General features: G+C 32.3%; 3 protein-coding genes across 3 annotated transcripts; all 3 read right to left on the reverse strand.

The window, feature by feature from the left end:
- Nucleotides 1-11,919: 11,919 nt before the first annotated feature.
- LOC130973136 (UDP-glycosyltransferase 83A1-like) lies at nt 11,920-14,114 on the reverse strand. The gene is made up of 3 exons (XM_057897550.1): nt 13,982-14,114; nt 13,496-13,831; nt 11,920-12,773 (listed from the first exon to the last, which is right to left on the reverse strand). Exons 1-3 carry the CDS (start codon nt 14,112-14,114, stop codon nt 11,920-11,922), a joined length of 1,323 nt encoding a protein of 440 aa, XP_057753533.1.
- A 588-nt stretch (nt 14,115-14,702) lies between these two features.
- Nucleotides 14,703-22,396, reverse strand: LOC130975846 (uncharacterized). The gene is made up of 15 exons (XM_057900573.1): nt 22,290-22,396; nt 22,069-22,129; nt 21,917-21,949; nt 20,318-21,806; nt 20,174-20,205; nt 19,563-19,695; nt 19,221-19,318; nt 18,976-19,020; nt 18,128-18,233; nt 17,623-17,749; nt 16,570-16,685; nt 16,375-16,451; nt 15,770-15,904; nt 15,514-15,582; nt 14,703-15,200 (listed from the first exon to the last, which is right to left on the reverse strand). The coding sequence occupies exons 1-15, from the start codon at nt 22,394-22,396 to the stop codon at nt 14,928-14,930; spliced, it is 2,901 nt and encodes a 966-aa protein (XP_057756556.1). The 3' UTR covers nt 14,703-14,927.
- Nucleotides 22,397-24,096: 1,700 nt separating this feature from the next.
- LOC130976176 (histone H3.2) lies at nt 24,097-24,810 on the reverse strand. Its single transcript, XM_057900953.1, has one exon. The coding sequence runs from the start codon at nt 24,726-24,728 to the stop codon at nt 24,318-24,320; it is 411 nt and encodes a 136-aa protein (XP_057756936.1). The 5' UTR covers nt 24,729-24,810; the 3' UTR covers nt 24,097-24,317.
- Nucleotides 24,811-26,641: the final 1,831 nt, after the last annotated feature.

Here is a 26,641-nt window from a genome sequence, read left to right on the forward strand (position 1 = left end):
TAAGTGATGTGCAAGGTTTATCATTCGTGTGTGTGTGTGTATATATATATATATATATATATATATATATATGTCTTGAGAAACATAAATTTTTAGTAAAAAATTGCCTTATTTTTTTATTGTATTTAATATATATCACAATAAATAAATATTAAATAAGATAAATTTGGATGATTTGAGTTATTTTTAGATCTAAAAATAGTAAAAAGAAATAGAAGATAAATATAATTATGTGAAAATTATTGTGGCTAAGAGATACAATAATGAGTGACTAGTTAAGTGATGTACAAGGGTTTATGACATATATATAATTCTAATATAAAAATATTCTAGTGAGTATAATAATTTTATATATCATTACTTTTTAAGATATTATAGTCATTATAATATTGTTCAATAAAAAATGTGCGTGCGTCTGTGTGAATTATGAATATAAAGTTATTGGTTTAGGGGTTTACTTTTTGTATTTATAGATTATTTTTTATTAACTATCATAGAAATTTAATCTTATCTGATTTTTTTTTCCTCAAAGATAAATGTTATAAAATAAAAGTGTTTTCATAAAGAAGTATAAAAGAATTGGATATTTTCATTTATCACCGACTGTGACCGAAAGACTAAGAGCTTAAAGAAGAGTAAAGTAAGAGTAAAGAAAATTAGCAGCATCTATCAGGTATGGCTCACGAATTCACGCACTAAATTGTTGGCTTCTTTCACTATCTTTGGTGCCGGGCTTATTACCTTCTATAAAAAACACCGATTCCTCGCTTTCCAAGTGTTCCAACACAGCGCTGCTATGAAAAGGGTCTTTTGTCTACCGTCTAATTGAGCTGCTGTCCAGGATAAGACTAGTTGCCACCAATTGAAAAATGTCTCTTCTTCTCTCATCCATAGGTCAGGGGTTATTAAGCTTAGTCTCCATATTATTGAAGATAGGGGGCATTGGAACAAAGCATGAGAAATTGATTCAGTCTTCAACATGCATCTTGGACAAGTGGCAGGAGTGGATGTGAACCGGCTGTAGACTTGTTGCAATATTGGAAGCTTTTCATGAAGACTTTTCCATAGAAAAATCTTAATTTTATGTGGTAATTTCAACTCCCAAATGTTATTCCAAACTCTGTTGTGTATGTTTTGGGGCCTCAATGAAGGAGGAGAATGAAAGAATCCATAAGCAATTTTATATCCTGACCCAACTTCATATATACCAGATTTTGTCCAACACCAATTAACTTCATCTTTCTCCTCTATTGGTTTGATTGAAAAAATTTTATTGCATATATCAACTGAAAAAATCGACCCAATTTATCTTATCTGATTTTAAAATAGTAATATTTATACATCTAATTTAATATTTATTTGAAATATTTATCAGATCTAAAGGTGGTAGAGGAAATAGTAGATCAAAGATATAATTATGTGAAAATCATAATTTAATCATTAATTTTTTCATATATGTATAAGAATAATTAAGGTTTCTAATAAGATGGGATAACGTAGAGCAAATACAGTATCCAGTACTAGTAATAACAAAATCTAAAGACGACAAGATACAGGAATATGCAATAATGATTTGGAGATATCAAGAAGTGTCAAGATTCCTGTAACAGGAAAATTATAGGAAAACCGCAACAAGCTAAGAGTGATCATTTTAAGGAAGAAAACAAAACCACTTCCTGATCTCATCTGTCAACCATTGCCAGGGCATTTTTTTATTTAAATAAAATAAATAAATTATTTATTTATTTATTTAAATAAATCAATTTATAAAATTTTATTTTTTAAAATATTTAATTATAATTTTGTTGGCACAAAAAGAAAAAGAAATAAATATTAATGATATTTATGCTAATGCTGGTAGCAAAAACAACGCTAAATTATTTCTGTCTTTTCACTGTTAGTTATTAGTAAAAATAGAGTAATTTTTTTTCCAAAATTAAGCTGTCACTATAAGTAAAAATGGACAAAAAAGAGGGAAGAGAAAAAATTATTGTCAATCACTTCTACATTTTTCTTTCTTGTTTTCGTTTTCACTGACAATAACAGTGTAAACATGGTGATTTTTGTTTTCATTTTTGGTACCAACAAAATGGTAATTAAATATTTAAAAAAAGTAAATTGATTTATTTAAGTAAACAATTAATTTATTTTATTTAAATAAAGAGTTCCATTGCTAGCAATAATCTTCCCAAAAATAAATTTGTAATCTTTATTTAATGAGAATTTATAGAAAATTAATTTTAGTTAGTTAATGTTAGATAATTTTAGTATTTAAGTTTATAATTTAAAATTTAATATTAAAAATTTATAATTTAAGATGAATAAAATAAGAGAAATTTTTGGAGGCCAATAATTTTTAGTACTTAATACAAATACTAAATTATTTTAAACAAATAAATTTTATTAATTTATGTGTATAAATTCTAAAATACGGCTACAAACGATATTGATTTATGTGTACAAAAATTTTGATATATAGATACAAATTATATACTTGTATATAAAATTTCGGTAAATATAAGTATAAATTATTGTTAACAAAAAATATAATATTTAATAGTCATATAACATTATTTATAAAATAATTTTAAAAAATACTAATATTAACTAAAAAAGTTAATAACCTAATATTCATCTTCAACTATATTTATAATATTAAAAATTAGTTAAAAAATTAATTATTTATATAAAATATATATTATAATATATTTTAGATGTGCAACAACATAATTAGGAGCAGTGAGCACGATCGGATTGGTTCAGATTTAGGGTGAAATTAAAATCGAACCAATTAAATTATAATTGGTTCAGTTTGGTTTAAATTTATGTTTTTTTGTGTATGTATTCGAACCAAACCAAATCAATTATAAATGGATTGATTCGATTCGAGTAATTGGGTACATGATGAAACATAATTCTTAAAGAAAATTAAAAAAAACAAATTTTATCTTAAAATTTTGTAAGTACAATAAATATGTAAATTAATAGAAATAATTCAAATATGTTAAAATCCAAACATATTAAATACTAAATATATTAAAATCCAAACATATTAAATACTAAACACATTAAAAGCTAAATACAAAAATACAATAAAAATAATCTTTCAAAGTCTTCACTTTATAATCCTTCGTTAAAAAAAAATATATATATATATATATATATATTAATTTTTTTTATTTAATTAATATATGATTGAATCTACAAATTTGTTTAGATTCTATATTTTCATAACTATTATCCGGGTTAATTACTAAAAAAAATTATTCATTTGGTTTGAGTCAGATGCAATTACATACTAATTTAATTAATTCGATTGAGATTAATTAAATACTCACTTCTGGTACTCACCCTTAAACATAATAAAACATTAAATAAATCATTCGAAGCAAATTGCTCACAAATACAACAGTTTCAAAGTATATATGTTTCGATGAATGCTAATACTAATAATTGAGCTTATTGCGCTGCTTTGGCGGAAAAAAAAAAGCAAAGATGGTGATGATTGCAATGTTGAGTTATAATAGTTCATGAAATTTGATTCTCGATTTAATTTAATTTTTAAAATTTTAATTGACTTAAATTATATTTAAAATTTTAAAGTGTTATTTAAATTATTTTTTCTGTTTATTTTGCAGTTTGTACTTAAATAATATCATTTTATTTATTTATTTATTTTTTCATTTTTATTATCATTATTTTTAATCATATTTTTTTAATTTTATCATTTTTATCGTTACTATCATTATCCTCTTTTTTTTATCTCTTTTTTATCCACTATTTTTCTGTTATTCTGTTATCTTTTTTTTTATCTTCCTTTTTTTATAATAACATAATTTTTTTAAAAATTAAATAATAAATAATTTATGATTTATTGTATTTATTGAGAATTTTATTTTTAAAAATTATTTTTTTAAAAAATAATTAAATTAAATTTTATGATATTTTAAATTTAAAATTTATTAAAACTTTTAAATAATTTTTATTATAATGAGATATTTAAAAAAATAATAGAATTTTAATTATTATTATTATTGTTGTTGTATATATATATATATATAATGAAAGGAATTAGGTTAGTAATGTCTTACTTTCGGTACGATCATGAGGTGCTACAAGTTAGGGTGCTACATTCTCCACTTCTTTAGCCAAAAAATACTTCAAAAAAAAAATTTGGACCATCCAAAGAACTCTCATCTTCATCACAATCAAAAAACTCTACAACAAGTAAATACTCAAAATCCAATCATCGTCGTCGTCATCATCGTCAATCTCACCTACATGCTCTACCACTCCAACAAATAGAAGCATCGACAAGGTGAAAGTAGATTGAGAATTATTGTTGGAGCCATGACCCTTGAAGTCACATAATCAAGTTTACCAATCAAATTGAGGAGGAGAAAAAAGAAGAAGAGAGAAGGTGAGGAGAAGAAGGGTAGTAGTGGTGAGAGTGCATGATGGGACTGAAAATGTATAATTGAGGGTGGTGACAATGGGATGATTAAAGGTTGAGACATTGAAGAAGAGGAAGAATACGAGAGGGAGGAATCGTTTAAGCAGAAATAGCAAAACGACGTTATTTAATCGTATCATGTCATTTATTTTTTTGTGACAAAAATAAATGAAGAGATCAACTTGAATCACGCCTTAAAATTTTAGGGTATATTTAAATTAATTAAAAATTAGAAAATTAAATTAAATTAAAAGTTAAATTTTAGGAATCTTTTAAATATTAACTCTAAATATAAAATATTAAAATTTAATACACATTCGTCAATTTGATTTCATTTTGTTTAGTTAGGTTTTATGTTCGTCGGTCTTCGTAAATTAAGAATTTATTTGAATCTTGAGACCTAACACAAGACTCAGCCCATTCTACTTTTGCTAATAGAAAATAAAACAAGTAGAAAAACACATTGAAATTAATATTTCTTTTCACTATTAAAAAAATTATCAAAGCTACTTGATAAGTATTTTGATCTTTTAATAATCGTTGATTTCAGATTCCTATAAAGTATAAGTACCACGCTTAAGAAAAATGAGTATTTTAATTTTTTCTAGGGAAAATGGTGACTTTTTCTTATAATACCAACTTATTATTATTATTATTATTATTATTATTATTATTATTATTATTATTATTAACTGATGATGAAAAATGCAGTGCCAATTGACTGTTAGATTTAAAATCACGTGAAAGATGTTGGATATAGATATTGTCAACTCTGTTCGTCGTATAATTAGTACCTACTACTGTCCCTTTAGTGAGATCTTATTTATTATCGAAAAAGTATAGGGTACGAATATATTATCTGTCAATTTATTACTACTAATAATTAATTATTATATTTTAAATATATATATAAAGAGACATATTTAAAAATATATTTATAAAAATATTTTTATTAAATATAATTATAAAAAAATATTTTTATTAGATATATCTACAAAGATACTTCTATTAAATATAATTATAAATAAGAGTTAGTAAAAATTGACAAAAATATTATTGGTAACGTAGTGAGATTGTTTATTATTATATTTATATTATTATATCTATCAAAAAATTCAAAAAGTGGCATTAGAGACTTTCCCATGCATTTCGCATGGTCTTTGCTGCCTTTTTTTTAATAAATTTCACATTCTATTGCTGCCTTTCTTTTACAGGGAATGTTAATATTGGCAGTTTTAATTTTTAAATAAATCATGACAATATGCAGATATGTTCAATCTTTCATCACCTAATGCAATGATTTTAATCATATTATATAGCGCATTATATTACAAGCGTTTTAATTATTTAATAGTATATAGTCGGAGAACTCGTCAATAAACCTTTTGGTTTTGTATTTTAAAATGAATTTTCGATGATCAAATTAAACTTGATATTATTTGACTATTTATTAAAATGACAGCTAATTAATAAAATGATTTTGATATAAGATGATTTTATATTTATTACTAATTCATTTTAAAAAATAAAAAGACTAATAAACTTATTTTAAGAAGAAATATTGATAAAATATCGCCATTTAAATGTAGAGTTAAAAAATGGCATAAGTTTTATAATTAGTATTTCTAAATTACATATTTCATTTTAAATACAACATTTGAATAACTAATAATATATTAAACATAATTATCACACATATATATACGTTGATTACTTGCTAAAATACTGTTATATGTTTTTTTTTTCTTATTTCTTACGCAATATCTCCCGATTTACTATATTAATAATTAATCCTGTAATTTTAACTTTTAAATTTCATTTAAGATTTTGTAATATTTTTACTACCAAAATGTCACGTTTTCGACTGCAGAATTTTAATAGAGAAGAGAAGATATTACGACTACTTTTAAATATATCTTTACATAGTATGAACTTTTAATAAAAAATCGCATCGACTTTTTTTTAAAAAATTAAAAAATATTTTTCTTTTATATGTACATACATATACATATACATACAAATCGTCATACAACACCATTACATTTACATGAGTAACTTATATAAGTAATATGATAATATCACATATAAATATAATCACAACTCCTATCCCTCTTTAGAAGATGTAATAATAAGGTCCAGAAAACATTTAGTAGAAAACACATAGAGTACAACCAGAAGTTCGGCAAAATCTTCATAGACATTTCGTCTATTTCTTAAAAAAGATAAGTGATACGGCTGTTACAAAACAATAGCTATAACTCGACATTATGAGGAATAAATCGATATTTTACATTATAATTCGGTGGTATACGTTATGGTCGGCTTCACCGGACTACATTCTGAAATTAAACCGGTCAATCAAACATTATTACTCATTAAAAATTGATAACTGCTCTTCAATTCGGAATCGACCAAATGTAACCGACCTCTTATGCTCCACCTATAAAGGTATGGTACTACATCCTTAAAAGGACATTCTTTGAGTTCACAAGTACTAACTTAAGCATCAGAGTGTCTTTTGCAGGTACATCTCTCCTTGTTCATACTCTCTGTGACGTGGTATCTTCCTGGACGGAAAGTTCGGAATTCTCAAGGTCAACAACTCGGCAAAGTCTTTCAGAGTCCGAGCTATATCCAAGTCATCCATACAAGAACAATAAGGATGTAGGGGGTGAGAACCTAACCACACGGTCTCACCAGATAAATTTTCATAACTCAATAGCCATTGTACACATTGTACAAATAGTCCATTGTCTCCCTAGCGGGATCCATTTTAGAATTGTCATAAGAGGATATATAAAAAGAGAATTGGTTTCAACCGCAGTGATTATTACTCGTCTTATAAATCTTTTCAAACAACAACAATTAATCATTTATTACCCAAATTCATTTCTCACTTTCACTTATAAGAATTTCAATCTCGATAATATCCCTAACATTTCTCTACATACCAAAAAAACAATCTAACTAAACTTACCAATAATTCATCCAATCACTGCTTCCGTCCCAAAACATAATCAATCATGAGCTTTGTCCCAAAGTATAATCAATCATATTCAAACCATCATAAGGAGATCTTTTACAAGCTACCACAATCCACCATAATCCGAACCGACAAGCCACAATCACAAGTACAGACAGACAGTCAAACAATCACACGAAGACAACAATTATGACAAGTACTATAATTAACAGTTAATAGAATATCAATTAAGCAAACCAAGTAATTATGCAGACCCAAGCAATCTCAAACAAATGCAATATGATGTATGCGTGACTTTCTGGTCGTGAGCTCACGTGTCGGTTAAACTGGCAGAACCCGACACACTCGATAGCTAATATAAATATCGTCTCTCTATTGTACATCACAAGGAGGCATATAATCGAGGGAGTATGCCATACCACCTTCTCCTGGAGACAGTCATCAGGAAAAATAAATTGAGAAAAAGTGCCCTACCACCTTGCAGACAAAGAGAGAACTTGAGGAAAAACACCGAGGGAGAATGTCCTACCACCTTTCCCATATTCAACAAATCGCCATCAAAAGAGAATGTGGGAGAATAAGTCGAGGGAGAGTGCCCTACCACTTTTCCCACATCCAACACCACAATCATGAATAGGTAGGATGAAACCATCGTCTTTGCCTGGAACAAATATTAAACCAATACGCAAGCGGGATAGCGTCACCGTCCTTGCCAATTCAGTCATAATCATAATCAAACATAACCGGGATCAACATCAAAATCGCAATTCTATATAATCACATCAATTACAGGATTAACTATTCTCATCACAGTAAGAGAGAGAATCCTTCATCCTCAACTTGTCTATTTGCTCTGGGATATAGTGTCTGCCACATTTTTCAATCATAACCATTATTAATCATAAACACATTCACAATCATAATCGAACTCAAACTCATAATTCCTTATATTTCACATTTATCATAAGGATAATTATCCTCAATGCATAAGTGGGATAAAACCACCGTCCTTATCACATTTGGGAATTGAATCGAAGGAAATCCTCAACCTTCTATCAAATTCTCTGATGTGACAAGAGAGATAATCCTCAACCTCAAATTTGGCCAACCACAACAAGAGAGGAAATACTCAACCTCAACTTATCTATCCGTGAGCGGGACAAAGCCACCGTCCTCACTGTGAGCAGGACGAACCACCATCCTGACAATATTCTCAAAATCTCCTTTAGTAAGTTTCAGATAGAAAACTTTATTCAAATTCATTAAATAAAATCCAACCCCATTGTATATAAAGTCTTAAAACAGTTTATCAAAGTTCATATGCGGGCTACAGGGATTTACAAACTAGTTGGATAGGTTAAACAGTTAAAAAGTAACATTTTCAAAAAATTAGCACAGTTGTGCGTATGTATGTTCCGTGCGTACGCACGATTTCAATTCGGGATGCACATCATACTTACGCACGTCTTGTGCGTATGCACGAGTCCCCAATTCTACAGAATTTCAAAATTTCAATTTTAAAGCCCCATTTTCAAACCTTCATAACATTTGCTACAAAAATTATTTTCTGTCTATTCTTTGAACGTCATAAACTAGACAAACCCAATTTTTATTCAAATCAAATTTCACAAATTTTTGAGATCCAAAAACTAAATTATGTCCCGTCAAATTTGGTCAAAAATTATTTTTTACACAAAAATCTGTAACTTTAACTTTACTTTAAAGAACAACATCCCTTTCTCATTTCAAGTTTTAAAACTAGCATAATTTCCATCCCAATTATCACATCACTATCCTTTACTTAAACCACTCCAATTTCACACTTTTCTACTCATTCCTCATACCAATTCATACTCCAACTATCAAATCAACAATCATCACAAATCTCATTCCTAATAATTAACAAACATACCGATTTCCACAAATCCAAAGAATCAAATCCTCGTAATCATGCCACAACACATCATATATATATATATACCCGTCCATCATTAGAATTTATCAATCAAATTCAATTGCTTTTAAATTTACCAAAAACTTTTCAAAACATAATTCTTGAATCCAACTTTTTCAAATGAGACTTTAAAACAATCTCTAAATAGCACCAGTTTTCATTATTATTATCATTCAATTTTCACTCAAGTTCTTATAAAATTTCGGTAACATCTCTCTTGAAATTTGAATTTTTTTCACCCTTCAAAAGATCCATCCAAACTAGACATCTCTCAATCAGTCAAAACATTTAATAATTCTCAGCGTATACCAATCAAACAATTTTCGACAATCAATAAATCAATTACAGCTCATAACTACAAATAAATCAACTTAACCAACTCAAGGAAATTAACACAATCCAGAATTTCAGCAACCAAATCAAATCAATCACAATTAAACCAACTTCATTCATTATTTGAACATTTAATCAAATCACATTCATTTAAACAGTTCAGATTGATCCATAAGACTCGCACAATCACAAAAATACATTTTTCACATCAATATCGATTTATAATAATTCCTTAATATAAAATATGTTTTGAGAAAAATACTACCTCAATCACGACTCAACTACGCAACAAACTTCCTTTTATTCTTGTTTGGCAGCAGCGGCATCAATTTCGACCATCCCCGTAGCAACAGCAGCCATCAAACATAGTTCACACAATTAGTCGTCCATTCTTAAATAATGAAAAACTATTATTTAATTAAAATAAATAATATACGGTTCAAATATATTAAAAATTAACTACATCAAATGTGTATAATGAAATAATAGAACGGAAAATAAATAACTACAGATCTAGGTAGTCGTCATCATCGTCATTGGTCCCGTGGCCCTAAGTCGGTGGCACAAAAAGCTAATGACGGCCTCAATGTGAATGTGCGGAGGCTACTGGCGAAGAATGACCTGATCCCGTATGCGCGGTTCTTGTACGGCGTTAAGATAGTCTCACACCAAACCGCATCAGGATTGACGGCTGCAGCTGCAGATCCATCGGTGACATCCTTCCCACCTTGCTGAAACTACTGACTCTCAGCCTCTAGTCTCTGTGTATAGGACTGCTGTGTAATTAACACAAGTTATTGTGATTAGTACGTCGACAGATATATAGTTAATCTCTAATAATTTTATAGCAGGAGATAATCAGATTTATATTTACTCACATAATGATCCTGAGACCGCTGATAAGCAAATGACATTGCGATCCCTAACGATTAATTTCGTCAGATATTCTATCCCCTCCGTTAATTTTTTTGTCCAGAGCTAATGAATTTTGCCTACATATCACATTAATTGATGACATGTCAAGGAACCATCCAAAGGACAAAACACATACTACCATGTCAGCAATATGCTGCAGTAAAACAGAACAATTAAAACCCTAAAAGATATTTTAAGAGACACTTAAATTTCTAACTAATTTAAACATATACTTATAATGAACCATGAAGTAGGACAAGTATCCCTAACTTTTAACAAGTCATTGTACCTGCTACTGCATTGGTTGTTGGCTTTGGTTGATAGTAGCCTTAGTTCCTTTCTTCTTCTTGGTCTCGAATAGTGTTACTTTCACCATTTTGATTGATGAACAATACAAATATGAAAAATTGATTTGGCTTTGAAGAATTTTCAGATAATGATCAATCAAGGCATTAGGCCGGACTTGATCATGTACAATGCGCTGATCAATGACCTTTGCAAGATCTGCGATTTGAAAGAAGTTAGAAAACTTGTGAATGAGATGAATAAGAGAAGTTTAAAATCTAATAAGATCACGTTCACAATACTAATATATGGATATTGTTAAGATGGGGACATGAAATTTGTATTGGAGATCAAGAAAAAAATGATTAAAAGTTATTGAACTTGATGAGATAGTTTTTACTGCGCTCATATCAGGATGTTGCAAAGAAAAAGAAAGAGAAGGAGGAGCAAGGAACTGAGGCTGCCGTTAACCAAGGCCAGTAACCAGTGCAGCAAATATAATGACTTGTTGAAATTTAAGAATTTTTGTCCTACTTTATGGTTCATTATGAGTTTATGTGTCTATGTTTAAATTAGTTAGGAGTTTAAGTGTCTCCTAAATTTTTTTTAAAAAGTTTAATTATCCTATTTTATTATAGCGTATTACTGACATGACAAAGAATATTTTGTCTCTTTGAAATAATTCCTTGACACGTTATCAACTAACGTGATACATAGGCAAAATTCGCAAAAACATTAATAGAGAGAGTAAAATATCTGACAAAATTAATGGTTAGGAGCCATTATATTATTTTCTAGTCAATAAAAGACATAATGAGAGTTAACAAAATGGTTAAAGACAGAAATAAAAATTTACTCTAACTTTATCACAAAGAAAAAAAAAAAAAAACTCATTCAAATCATAAGATTTTATTATAGTTAGCCCTCATCACGGGGCTCCAATTTTTAGGACAAATAACAATTAACATATATAACTCATTATTTATCATTCTCCCATTATTTTGCCCAATTGACAAACATAATCAAATTCTTTGTTGATTGATCATCTTGTCCTACATTTTTTAAAGTCGTTTCCCTCCATTTCAAAGACCTTACTCTCATTTCTTCATTCCCAAGCAATTGCTCCACCTTCTTCCTTATCTCACCCCTTGAAATCAATTCATTCTTATCCTTTTCCAATTCCAATCCAACCTTCCACACATCACAAATATATAACTTGTTAATAAATTGGTCACTATTAAATGGCCAACATAGAAATGGTACACCCCCACAAACACCTTCTAAAATAGAATTCCAACCACAATGTGTGACAAAACAAGCTATGGCAGGGTGGTTTAGGATCCTCTTCTGTGGCGCCCAAGCCACAATTTTACCTTTACTTCCATTAAATTCTTTAGGATATGATGAACCAATGTTATTATGGTTGGCGCGAACGACCCAAAGAAAAGGCTTGTTAAGGAGATCAAGCGCGAGTGCTAGTTCTTTGAATTGATTTGATTCCAACACAACCAAACTACCAAACGAAACATACACGACGGATCGAGTTGGTTGTTGATCCAACCAATGTAGGCAAGTTGTGTCTTCTTGCCACAATGAAGAAGAAGCCTTGTTATTGTCATAAGTTTCCATGAATGGACCAATTGGTAGGAACCTTGGTGAAATAGAGAATGCTGCAGGCTCAAGATCACAAATAGTGTTGCAAAGCCACCATTGAGCTACTTTGAGTGTTTCCATCTCTTTAATAATTTCAGTGAACCAGAGCTTGCTTACGCCGCGCCATGGGAATTGCGCCGTGTCTATCTTAGGCAACCCTGGGGAGAGCTCAATTTGTTGTTTTCTGGTGGGGTGTCCTGCAACCATTATGGAATCATTGAACTCCCAAAGTTTGTATCTGCTAGTTTAGTTTTTCATTTTAATTTCACCCATTTCTAAGTACTAGTATTAGTGAAATTAATAATGTCTGGTCAAATATTGTTGTTTCAGTGCATTCAATTAATTGAAAATTTTACAAACACAATCAATTTTCCAAGGCCAATGCCAAATTGGCTAATTTAATTTTTCTACAAAAAACCTTGCATGAAGATTGGAATTGAAGCTCGTGATCAATGTTGTGTAACAAGTGTATATTTACATGTATTACTTTGCATATTTTTAATATATATTTATATTTTAACGTATATTATATGACTAATTCTAGGATAAAGTGATTTTTGGATGGATAAAATGATATATTTCATGTGATAGTTATCCAACTATCATAAAAAAAATTCTTCATTTCTTTATTTTTCCTTTACTAATTGTAACCTTTGATTTTAATTATAAAATATATATATAGCATATATTAATTAAAATCAGCGGTTAAAATTATTAGAATAACGGTATTCCAATACATTTGAAAACTTTCCCATATTATATACCGATGACTGATTGATGGCTAATGTTTTGTTATGATTGTAAAATATATGAAAAACCACCTATGTAAGGAATCAACAATAAATATATATGTGCAACACTCTTTTGTGAATAGTGTAGGCATCAAGAATCAATGGTAAAGAAGAAACCTTATACGTACCTGAAGAATCAATAATGCCATCATCAATGAGCCTCTGCACGAAGACACCACATGCCAAAGAAGTAGCTGAAGTTGGAGAGAAGAGAGCACCTTTGATCCCTAATCTGTGGCCAAGTTCCAAGGCAAAACCCATGTTTGTTGTAACAAGTATGCAACTGATTTTGTTCTCAGAGTCTAAGGCATTGACATCTTCTATTAGCTTTGGAAGCAATGAAGGCATGGTTCTCTTTATGGACAAAAGTACTTTTAACATGTCACTCCTATCATCTTCATTTTCCAAACCATCAGGGAGTGTCACAACCTTAATGTTTGACCCTTCAACGTTGGTGTTGGAGCCTACACAATATTGAAGTTGAAGAATTGAGTTATAGAGAGGAGAAATTACAACTCATATTTCATTTCATCTAATGATATAATACAATTACTAACATAAATTAATTACGGTATTTTAAGATATTTGATCCCATACATATGTTACATTATTACCTTTGTGGCTGAACTCAGTGTGTAGAAAAGTGACCTTGCAGCCATGTTTGGCTAGAACATGAGAAAATTGCATGAGGGGGTTCACATGGCCTAGAAGTGGAAATGGTATGCAGAGAAAGTGAGGGATTCCCATCTTTGTGAATTGTTTAATTTGTTGGGAAAAATAATATTCTTCAGAGAAAGAATTATGTGAGGGACTCAAGATTAAAGTGTACTATATATAGTGTTAGTTTTGATTTCCAAGTTTTATAGTGACCAATGTTATTGATCTGCCGCTTAGGATGCTGCATTTCGGCACACAAGTCAAGATTGACGAAATAAATGATGATTTTATTGATATCATTCACTTTGAAAGTTATTTAATAACTATTGACCGAATTATATGTTGATGACCATTTAATATTGGAAAATGTTTGGGTCTAGTGAATCACTACTTCGGTACTTCCTTTGCATCTTAGTTGCAAAAAAAGGAGTATTGAAAAAATGAGAAGTTTAAAGGCGAATGATATTTAACTAAGCGCAAATGGACCAAACCAATTTATTTTGTAATATTGTACAATTTTAGTAATGGTTTCTTAATATATGTATGTAGTTAACAATTGTACGACCAGGGTAGACACATAATCAAACTATCGATAATCAGTGGCAGGTCATCCTTGAAACAGAGGGGGCATGTCTCTGATTTCATCAAGCATATTTACAAATTACTTATTAACAGGGAAAAAAATGTATGCAAATAGAATTCAGCAATTAGAAGTGGCATTACCTAAGGGAATCCCTTTTAACAGGATTAATACAATGTTGGTGTCTATACTACAACCAAAAGATTATCTTCTCCCTATGATCTTTGTGCTTTATATTCAGTAAGCTATTTTCAATTCCATCAATCATTATGGAAATCCATTGTCTATTACTCTGTTTATCTATTATATCCATTTGTATTAAATCATTCTCTCAACCAAACTTGGTAATCTGTCTTTTTGTCAATAAACTTTTTCCAGCTACCATCCAACAAGTTCTCCCTAGAGGGGTGCCAAGCAAAGTGTCCTAGCTTCAAAACTAGTGAATCACCAACCCTTGCTACATAACCTTCATTGTTAGCATGGAATATCTTCGTGGGGCTCCTACAATGGATTCCACCCCGCTTCCTAGCCTCAATCAACTCGGTTATCACATCACGGATGCCAAAATCAAAGAAATGGTCATAAAATATTGTGGGCTGCAAAGTATTCAAGCACAATATAAGTCATTGATAAATATGGGGCATCAAAGATGAAGAGACTAACAACAGATTGTCCTCTAACAGAATTGACTTCCTCTGAGGTTATCAAATTCTTAATTTTGGGGTGATCAATAACATATTTATAAGGGAGGTCAGTATGTCGTATTTTATAAAATAAGGAATACCAAGTGCCATAAAGGTCTTGCGAATAATATCTCCCAATCTCAGAAGAGCTCAATATAATTTATCTGAGGTTTGAATCCATTAAGAAGGTATTAGTCTATTGGATGTTAGTCTGTTGAGAACTTACCGTTCCGGCATGAGTCAAGATATATGCATATCCCTGCATGAGCTTGTCTCGTGGAAATGGCCAGTGACCCTGAAAATATTTAAAATAACATGAAATGTTATGTCCATTTCCCTCATTCTCTGATAGTATATGCAACAATGTCAAGGCAACAGCGCACAAATTGAGAAAAAGGTCAGACTTTCGAATCATGGTTTGCATTAGTATGTGAATTGTGATTTTTTCAGAAGGGAGAGTGTTTCAAAGACAGAATAGATACCTGAGTAGACCCTGTGTCATGATTCTCTACGAATGTAACAGCACGAGAAGGCCACCATCCCATTACTCCTGGAGGTTTCCCTTGAGGATCTATCAGTCTCCAATATTCACCATGCAAAGCAGAATGAAGTATCCCCTGAAAATCATAATACAACAATATAATGTTAAATTCTAGCCACAAGACTTTCACTTTTTGTTCCCTTCCTTCTAATGAAGTTTTCCACTTCTTTCTATAGAGGGAAAATCCGACATGACTTTATCATCATATTAATCGGCTGATAAATACGCCATCCAGGAAATTTGTTATTTTTCTAATATTAATCGGGTAATATGGAAAATTTCTTGCCCATGAAATCAGCTTCCCACGACTGAATAGTAGCTCATGTCTCCTTATATATAGATTTTTCATTATAATAGCTTTTCTAATATGAAATCAGCTTCTGGATTTTTCATTATAATAGCTTTTCATTATAATAGCTTTTCATTATAATAGATTTTTCATTATAATAGCTCATGTCTCCTTATATATAGATTTTCTAATATGAAATCAGCTTCTGGATGTAAGATTACCAAGAAGCTACCATTAACTGATGTGGAACAGAGTACCTTTGTTGTCATATCAAATGCAGCTGAAGTGCCTCCTGTAGCGTTGACCCAGTCAACTATCCGTTGTCGATGAGCATCTATTTATTACAAATTTGAAATATAGCTTTTAAGATAAAAGTATATAACTCAGAGGTTGATATATTTCAGGTTATTGCAGGACCAATAATAAGGAGGATAAAGCAGTAAGTAACGAACCTTGGTTGTAACACAAAGTTCCATGTTCATATTTCATGGCGTCCCAATATTCTCCAATGGAAAAAACAGGGTTTGATGCTTCAATATATTCTTTTACGTATGTACCAGAAAAGCCTCTGCAGGCAGATAATAAGGAAAAATCAAATTTTATATTATAATATTTTAATTGTAAAACAAAGGAACTAGAATAACTTCAATGTTCAATTTGATGAAAGAATAAAAATGTGTAGAGCATTGCAAAGAGAGACTGCTGAAACACAAGATTTTGTGCTCCCTTAAAAATATTGAACTTATCTATTTTGGTATCACGTTTGCTCAAAGCACCACAGATATCAGATATAAAGATACGAAATTTCTATTATATCATTATTTAGCTCCCATTTCTCATAGTGCAACCTAAAACTGTGACATTTTTTTAGTAAGAAAGCTCCCTAAGAGTTAAACACTTTGAAGACAAGAGAAGTGTTTTTTTTTTCTTCCTTGCAATACTACGCTAACAAATCTTGCAGGCTCTGTTTTACCATTATTCAATGGCTACCAAGCAAGAGCCAAATAATGGTGTTTCAGACTCTAACCTGAAAGGACAACAGTGTACTTGAATTGAGGTTTAAGAAGAAAAAAAGTTGTTCATACGACACTAAAAGACTACAATATTTTAAGTTGAATAATTATTCAAAAGTGGCTGATTTAACCAAAAAGTCTAAGCCAACTAGTTTGCTATTTCTCTTTTCCACTACATTGCAGCATTGACTGCAGAGGAGTCCAGATCCTTTTTCCCTAATCAACTGCATCTGCATGAGTTTGCCAAAATGAAAAATATTTCTTTCATCAATTAATATACTACCAACATTTTCTAGCTACCTACATAAAAGGAATGGAGAAGATTATGCCAATTTATCTGTTGTATTTACTTTTACTGACAATTCTTCCTTATCTTTTCCATTCTTTACTCATAATATAAATTGATACAACTTGCAAGAGAGATTCAGTAGAAATTAGTAAGTAAAGAATTATCTCAAGCCTCCAAAATACTTAGAATGGAAAAAAAAATACCTCACAAAATCAAGCCTCCATCCATCATAACCTATGTCACTCCGAAGCCACTTTAACCATTCCTTGATATCTTTCCGTACAAAGTCCTGAGAATGATCAATATTTGGTGCTGCATGGAATATATCACCTATATAAAGAGAATCAGAAAAACGTCTATAAAAATCCTAATAATTACCTGGTAAAGCATTTTGCACTCCCATATTGTGGAGAAGGTGCTATATTTTTGTCTTCCATATGAGGGAGTATCAGTTATGACACATTAGAGAAGTGGAACTCCATAGTTCATACTTCTTTTCAGGACCACGCCAACCTTAGACCAACGGAAAGCGAACACTCAAACTAATTACAAATTACAGGTTTCAATACTTTTTTTTCTCCCTCATACTTATTTAATTAGGTTTTGTATCATTTGGAGTGGAAGGCCACAGCCTCAGTTTCTCACACAAATAACTTACTGAAAAGACAAGATAAAACTGTAGAGGATATAATATATATAAAGATATACCACTTGACGGATTTCCACGGCCCTCAAAATTGGGATCGTCACATACAATTGCTTCAGGTCCCCATGCAAGCTTGCCGTCATAAATGTTCCAAACACCATTTGGACTCTGAAACATGTAAACATTGTGAATTTCTGACAGCCCTTTGTCAACACTCTATTATGAAGTGTACCTATTGATGAAGAGATTTCTCCATCTAGAGTTCGAATACTAAAAAAGAAAAGAGACCATACAAATCACAGAACACAGCTACTGTATGCAAACCCACAGGTTTCGAAACAGATGGCCCATATTTCAGCAAATTTCAGCATAAACCACATGCGAAGACTAGAAGAATTTCTTAATTCCAGTTTTAGCATGTAGGATGTAGCTGAGTTGGATAAACAACCAACATTAGATACTCAGAATGGTTTTACATCTCTATAACATCTCACATAAGAATGATTTGATCAGTATGTGTGAACAATGTACAGGTCAACTTTAACTTGTGCTAAAGGTTAATTAATTTATGCAGAATAGAGAAACAAGAACTAAACTATAGACTACTTGCTCCGTTTATATTGATTAGGCTACAACAGATATAGGAAACTAAAGATAATTGACTAAAACCACAAGCCGCAATTGAATGATTAACGAATTACTTTCGTGTCTCCAACTCAACATACCAGAATCTTTTATTATAAAATTAGAGAAAATAAGTATTGTGATTAAGACCAGACACTACCCTTATACTCAATCTAACACCATGATGACTTCAGTTTAGCCCATAACCCATGTCCGAAGAACAAATTTTATAACCTTTTGCACTAAATATATACAAAAAGTCTAGACTAAGCAGTAAATAACTTACCTGTTTCTGTGCACATCGATGATTAAGTACAACATCTCCCAAGACCTATTCACCAATGAATTATCTTTCAAAATTGACGACCATACTTTGCATTTGAAAGTTTGAACATAGGAAAGATAAAACAGGTCTTACTAACAAATATCCTAAGGGCACTACTTAAGAATGTTGCAACTAGAAAGTTTAAAAAGAAAATGAAAATCGAATGTAAACTTTGTAAGTTTCTCAAAGCTAGCAGAAAAGCATACCACCAGATCATGAGAATGCATTTCCTGTATACAACTTTTAAGGTCTTCCACAGTACCATAGCTTGAATTCAAGTTGTAAAGATCAGAAGGCATATAACCTGCATGTTAGTTAAACCGTCATTAATGCTTGCCGTGCCACAGGTTGACATTGACCACATAATGGCATCTTAAAGTGAAAGTAAACGAGATGACAAATAAAACAGAAAATATAATGACAGATCACAGGAATGATAGAACTGGGTAAAAAAAATGTGGCAAGATGCTAGGACAGAACAGGTTATTATTCCAATGGTACACAATGATGAAAAAAATATATATAAGATATAAGTGAGCTAGTCAAACCTTGGGGAGCAACAGATTGTGTTGGCGGTGGTAGCCACACTGCTGTTATACCAGCTTGAGATAGATCAGTAGATTTAGAAGCTAATTCAGAATACCACTGTCTTCTCCAGCTCTCCCAATTAAAAGCTTGAAACTGAGAAATATAAATTCATCAGAAGCAATGACACTATAGAGGGTAAAAAGTTTCAATAGTTAATGCTCATAACAACAAATAGCAATATCAGAGTTAATGGACCCTTGAAGACAATCATAAACAATGCATGTGATGTAATGATATACTACATTAGTACTGGATGAAAATCAGCATTATGGTGCAAAGGCACTAAATGCTCTAGCATTTCTACATCCACACTATTGTATCAATTACTCAGAACTCTTCCTTTTTTTATTAAAAAAAGAGGAGGATTTTAATTGTGCAATGCATTCGATGTATTGAAAGTTTAAAATCTTTTCAATTAAACATTTCCCCTTTTTTATTTCTTAACAAGTACCTTAAGTTAGCAAAACACTTAAATTATAATCACCAGATCTAAGCAACTCAAAAAGCAATAACCTAATGTCCTACATTTACTCCAAATCTCTCAACTTATTGGGTAAGTAGGTATACTAACCACAATCTCGCGTCCTGTTCCAGTTGCTGACTCTGCATTTAAGTTATAAAAATTTTTAGATGCCAACAAGATAAACCATCCAGAAGCAAAGTTACATATAATTTCAAGCAACGCATTAACACAGCAAAAGCATAGCATCCGGACCTAATTTTGTTTGTTCAGGGTCTCCCTTCCTTTTAAGAGCAGTCTCCAATGCATTTCGCTTTTTCTCGAGTGTTTCTCTCTCAATATGTTCATCTAAAGCATCCCCTTGCTTTGGCTTTTCTTGTGCAATGGACCATACTTCATCTTCTTTAGGTAACTCTAAGGGTCTGAATTTTGATGTCATTGCTTCTGCTACACCAATTTTTCTTGGTGGAAACTTGGTAGAAATTTCCTGAATTCTTCTGGCCATCCACTGAGGTATCTCTGTACGAGGACCGTCACTTAGCAGTTTCCATTTTTGAGAATCATCAGTTTTCAGAAGGTCTATCCGTCCGCCATTAACAACATAGATGGAATCCGCATCCCCTTCATCTTGCCGGCTTTCCCTCAATAAGAATGATTCCGCCATTTCAGTTCTCTGTCTCCATGCCCTTAAAGCGTCTTCTGAAGCTTTTAATGATCTCTGAAGTGCTTTGAATCTATTTAGGTAGGCATAATCTTTCAAACGCACCATTTGTTTTGCAGCTTCAACAGTAGTCTTTATGTTCTTCAAGTCAGTCTTAAAAGTCTTGGAAACTGCCTTTGTTCTTTTTGTAACATCGATCTTCATTTTCTTCATAAATGTCTTGATCTCCTCTACCTGCTTCGAAATATTTTTCCCAGTTGACTCCTTAAAATCAAGCAAAGCCCTCTCTGCATCAATAGCTCTTTGTTCAAATGCCTTTTGCTGTTGTCTGGTTTGTTCCACTTCCAACTTCAGTCCATTAACCTCATTTCTTGCAATAATCAACTGAGATTCTAAATCACTTATTATTCCCTGCAACTTCATATTTTCGGCCTGGACAGAAGCAATTTGATCAAATGGAGAGGCATTATCTATTAGTGTTTCTGTGGTTTTTTTTGCATGTTCACTCGCTTCTTCTGCTATAGCTAGGGCTCTCCCTATAGCAAATTCTGACCTTTCCACAATGGATGATACTGTACTTTCAGTTGCATCCGTGATTCGCTTTTCAATTAGATGAGCTCCTTCAGCGGCTGTGGTTTCTGCCGATGAAATTTTGAGTTGAGCATCTTGTAGTATATGAATAGTTGCCTGATGGAATGCAATCTCTGCTAACTTTTCAACCTGCACAGCAAGATCAATAGCATCTTGTTTGGCAAGGACCAGCTTAGATTCCAAAGCGAACCTCTCTTCAACTGACTCCTTTAGAGCTTTTTGGAAAAGAGACTTGGCGGCCTCAACTTCAGGTATAGCTACCTCATTGTCATCAGAAATGGCTGACATGTACTCCGGCTTTTTGGCCTCAGATTGAGCCAGTTTTTCAAGCAATTGATCTCTCTCCTTCTCAAGAGCATCTTGTTTCGCTTGTGCCACTACAAGAGCTTTCTTAGTCATCGTTAATTCATCTTCTAACCCCGTAGCTTCACTTCTTCCCAAATGACCATCTTGACCAACAACCGCCTCAGAGAATGAATCATCTGAATCCTTCTGTCATAGAGGGTAAAATATAGGTTATTTCTCAACTATCACGAAGCAAGAACTCATGTTATTGGGACCTACTTAACAGAATAGCAGAGAAGACATAAAATCTTGCTCACTTCTATAATGATGAAAACATCCAAAACCATGTACTGTATAAAGATTTCAAAAAAAAAAAAAAAGAAAGAAAGACATATTGACAAACAAGAAGAAAGACAAATAATTCTAGATCATAATATTCCAAAAGCAATATATTCAAGAGTGTCCTTACAGCTCCAGAGTAAACAATAGAAAATGGTCTGGAGATTCTCTTCTCAGCAAAGAAACAATTCCTGCAATAAGGTAAACAAAGAAGATTTAGGCATTTATTCACTACTTGTAGATAAAGTTATTTTTTTAAAAATACTAATAATAAGAACAAATGTATAAGGTGGCTCCACAAAAAATTAGTATGTGGAAGGATACTAAAAAAGATGAATTCTTTAAGCAAACCTGTTTCTAATTGCTGCAAATGAAGTTGTTCTTCTACATATAAAAGGGTGGTTTATAACAAAGGGACGAATCCCAAATGCTGCACCAGGCAACAAAGCAGCTCCCATTCTTTTTTCTTCTCTTCACTCCTGTATGTACTACAAAATCATCACATTAAATCGCAGAAGCAAATGTGAGTTGTAATTTAAACTATAGCATCACCAAATCAAGAACTCACCAAACACTTACCTTTATCCCTTTCTTTTCTATCTTTCTTCCTTCTTGTCTTCTAAACCTTCGTAATAAGTGATATAAAATTGCAATCATCAAGGATGATACAGAAAGCTATTAGAAGTGAAAAACATAAACAAAGGACATGCAACTTGGAAATGAAAAACAAAAAGAAAAGGTTTTAGAATCTTTACCTGATTCAAGAGAATGAATGAATGAATGAATGAATGAAGGACTGAATGAATGATGGAATGATAATAGAGGAGGTGGAAATGTGATTGTGAGGTGAGGGACGGGAGGAAGGTGCTACTGTATTTCAATGGCGCTGACAACGACGGAGGCTTTCATGGCGCAGAAAGTGTTGAATGGCGAAAACTATCGTTTTTCAAAAATAAACCAAGAAAGAAAACAATTAGAAAATTGGTTTGACGAAAATGGGAAAAGAAAAGTGTCACGTTCAGCTCAAGTCAATGTATATATACTTGCGATTTGCAAAAGGCAAAAGGTGTTTGCGAAATGAAAGGAGTTGAAAGCCAGAAAAAATAAAAAATCTACGACTGCGAGAACTTCACGAGACGCTGCTCTTTTTACCGCGTAACTATCAGATTTATGTTTTTAATAGTGAATTTCAACATTAGTAATTTTTGTTGATGTAATATCCATGCATAAAAATTAAATAATTAATTGTAGATTTTTATGATTAATCTTTAAAATATTTAAATTAAATTTCTTATTTTACCTAATTTAAACCAAAATTCAATTAGCACCGCACTAATTTAAATTTATTTCGATTCTAATTATCGCAAACTGCATGGATTGATAGTAATGGTATCTTGTACAACATTGAGACTATTAGTACAATTTAGAAATTTTAAACAGTATATTAATCTATTTTAAGTGATACGTGACGCATGAATTACTTGTTGAAACTTGAAAGCTCCATGCCTCCATCCCACGGATCAAGCCGGGCCCAATGAAATTGAAAACGCAATGTATCCTACTTAAGAACAGCTCATCACTCATCAGCCACAATCAAAAAATGCTCATTCATTCTTTATAGTCATATATATGGTACTCTGCTAATGTACACAACTGAACTAGTGACTGCATAAAATTCACTAATCTCTTAATCCATTAATCAAACTTCGACTCTCGAATTCGGTAAACAATAAGAAATCGAACAGTAATGCGGCATCAGTAAGATGGACCCTCTTAGGGTCTTACTAATAAAGCCACCAATTTCAAAAATCTTGAGTCTCAATACTTCAATTGATATGAATTGAGTGTAAAAATAGCAGGAAATTACGATTTTATTTTTATTCTAGGTAGAGACCGCCTCACCATTGCAGCTACAAGAAATTGATAACCGATCAAATTTAATACAAATACAAGATATATAACTCAAGCACAATTGTTAATCAACAGCTGATATAGCCAAATAAAACCCAATTAGATCAGATTTATGAACTATGAATAAGAATCAAAGCTAAATTCAAGTAATTGTTATAGCAACCTAAAACTACTGAAGCTTAGCCATTATTGAAATCAAGTGAGGTCTACATGCAAAGACAATTAAGTAAGTAGAAGTTTAGTAACGTAATAACGTCAGATCTGAAAATTCAAAATCTACTAATACTTTGTTGTAACAGTATTACAAACTAGACATCAGATACTACTGCTAGGTTTAACACATAATTTGCTCAAAGCAGATACACATTAACATTTTAATTCAGCAAAAGACGAGCCCTCATTACAATAGAACATAGAATTGGGATTCATTAATATTTTAAAAACCCTAGAATCTACCAGGACCGAAACTTAAGCCCTCTCGCCTCTGATTCTGCGAGCCAACTGAATATCCTTCGGCATAATGGTGACTCTCTTGGCATGAATGGCGCAAAGGTTAGTATCCTCGAAAAGACCGACGAGGTAAGCCTCAGCAGCTTCCTGTAGAGCGGCGACGGCGCTGCTCTGGAATCGGAGATCAGTCTTGAAATCCTGGGCGATTTCACGAACAAGACGCTGGAACGGAAGCTTACGAATCAAAAGTTCAGTGCTCTTCTGGTACTTCCTGATTTCTCTCAGAGCCACCGTTCCTGGACGGAAACGATGAGGCTTCTTAACTCCTCCGGTCGCCGGAGCTGACTTTCTGGCGGCCTTAGTTGCCAGCTGCTTCCTTGGAGCCTTACCGCCGGTGGATTTGCGAGCTGTCTGCTTGGTACGTGCCATGTCGATTAGAAAGTAACGGAAGAGAAGATGCGAAATTTGATTTTCTCGAGAAAGTGTGAGGAGAATTTGAGAGATGGTGTGAATGATGGGAAATTGGGGAATTGTTATATAGCTGCAGATTTTGGGGGTGGTGAAAGGCGGGAAATGAAAATGGTATTGGTGAGAATGATTTGAGGAGATTGTAGCCGTTGATGGACAGGAGAGGGATTATCGACGGTTGTGAGGCTTTTAAAGTTGGAGAATGGGATCGCGATCCGTGGCAGTGAGATTGTAACCAACAGAGTTGTCTCATTAGAGTTGTCTCATTAAGCTCTTTGTCCTTGACAAATGCTAATTGCTATATTTTGCACATAATCCATATAAATAAATAAAGGAAAAGTAGGATTTTAGTTCTTAATATATATATATTGAAAATTTTTTTGTTTTAATTTTTTTTATACAAAATTATTCCTAAACTTTAAAATTAAGTTTTAAAATTATATTTTTTAGAGTAAATGTCATTTCCGGTCCCTAACGATTTGGCCGATGGACTTCCCACCCCTAAAAAATCTAAATACCCAAATCGATCCCTATCTATTATGATTTCAGTATGTTCCAGTCCCTGCAACCGGATCCGAGCAGGTAACTGGCTGATGTGTCAGTAACTTGTCCACGTGGATTTCTCTCCTTCATAATTAGGACAAATCGCCCCCTGTACCTTTGTTGAAACGTTGCGTTTCATTATGAGCGTTATTCCGTAAAACACCTTCCTCTCCCTCTTCATTTACATTTGGCCCTAACTCTGAAATCTTTCTCCTTCCCTCCAGAAGAGCGTTACGTTGAGGACGTGCAATCGTACTGCACCACTGTGTGGGGAGACATTGGAAGCATTTGGCAAGTTTCTTTGAAACGGTAAGCAATCTTTTGTTCTCTTCTACTTACTTTATCTTTTACTGTAGTCAAATTGAGGAGTGTGTCAGATAGTGGGAGTGAAATTAGCTTTGATAACTCAGTTCTCCTCTGCATGGTGATTATGGGTGGATGGGGGTGAAGCACTAGCTTTGTTTGATGAGTTAGAGTTGTTGCGAAACTATAATAATGATGTTAACTTTGAAAGTTTCTACCTTTCTGCTTTTAGATGAGTTAAGAATTCTTAACTGATAGATATTTTAGTCTATTTGCTGTTGATTAAGTTTGAAGTTTTGCTTTATTACTGAGTTATAGTTTGGATTTTTACAGATGTCTGTGTTTGTTATCCCTGTTTTTCATCATGGTAGGATACTCAAGAAAGATCCAAATGGAGTGTTATGGTACGTAGATGGAAAGATTGAGAAATTTCCACCCATGGATATTGATTTTGTCAATAAGAAGGACTTGGAAGAACTCTTCAGGAGATTAGGTTATCTAGAATACAAAGAAATTTACTGGCTTGATCCAGCAGCAAGAAACCTGGAGTTTGGGCTTCATATCCTTAAGGGTGACCAGGATATTAATGACATGTGTGAAGCCACCCTAAGTTGTCCAAATAGAAATGAGTTCTACATCTACTTTGAGCACCCAGTAAGTCAACCAATGGCAGTCGAACCAGAGCCAGAACCAGAGGAAGAGCCCGTTGTGGTCACAGAGGAATCCTCATCAGATGATGGATACGAGAGTGCTGAGGATGAGGCCTACAAGCCTCCTCCTCCTAGTTATAAAAGTGATAGTAGTGATATTGAGTCACCAAAAAGACATGGAAAAAAAAACAAAGGAAAAAGCATCGGTGTCTCCATCAAACAAGATGAAAGTGTCACCTAAGAAAAATGGTAAGAAATCATCAAAGAGGTATACTGGGAGGAGGAGGAAGAGACATGTGTTATACGGTGAATCTAGTAAAGGAAATCGAACTGAGACACCTCCTAGTGGGTTGGGTTCTGCCCAAGGGCCAGTAGAAA

This window comes from Arachis stenosperma, chromosome 4 (genome assembly GCF_014773155.1).
Source record: "Arachis stenosperma cultivar V10309 chromosome 4, arast.V10309.gnm1.PFL2, whole genome shotgun sequence".
Lineage (NCBI taxonomy): Eukaryota > Viridiplantae > Streptophyta > Magnoliopsida > Fabales > Fabaceae > Arachis > Arachis stenosperma.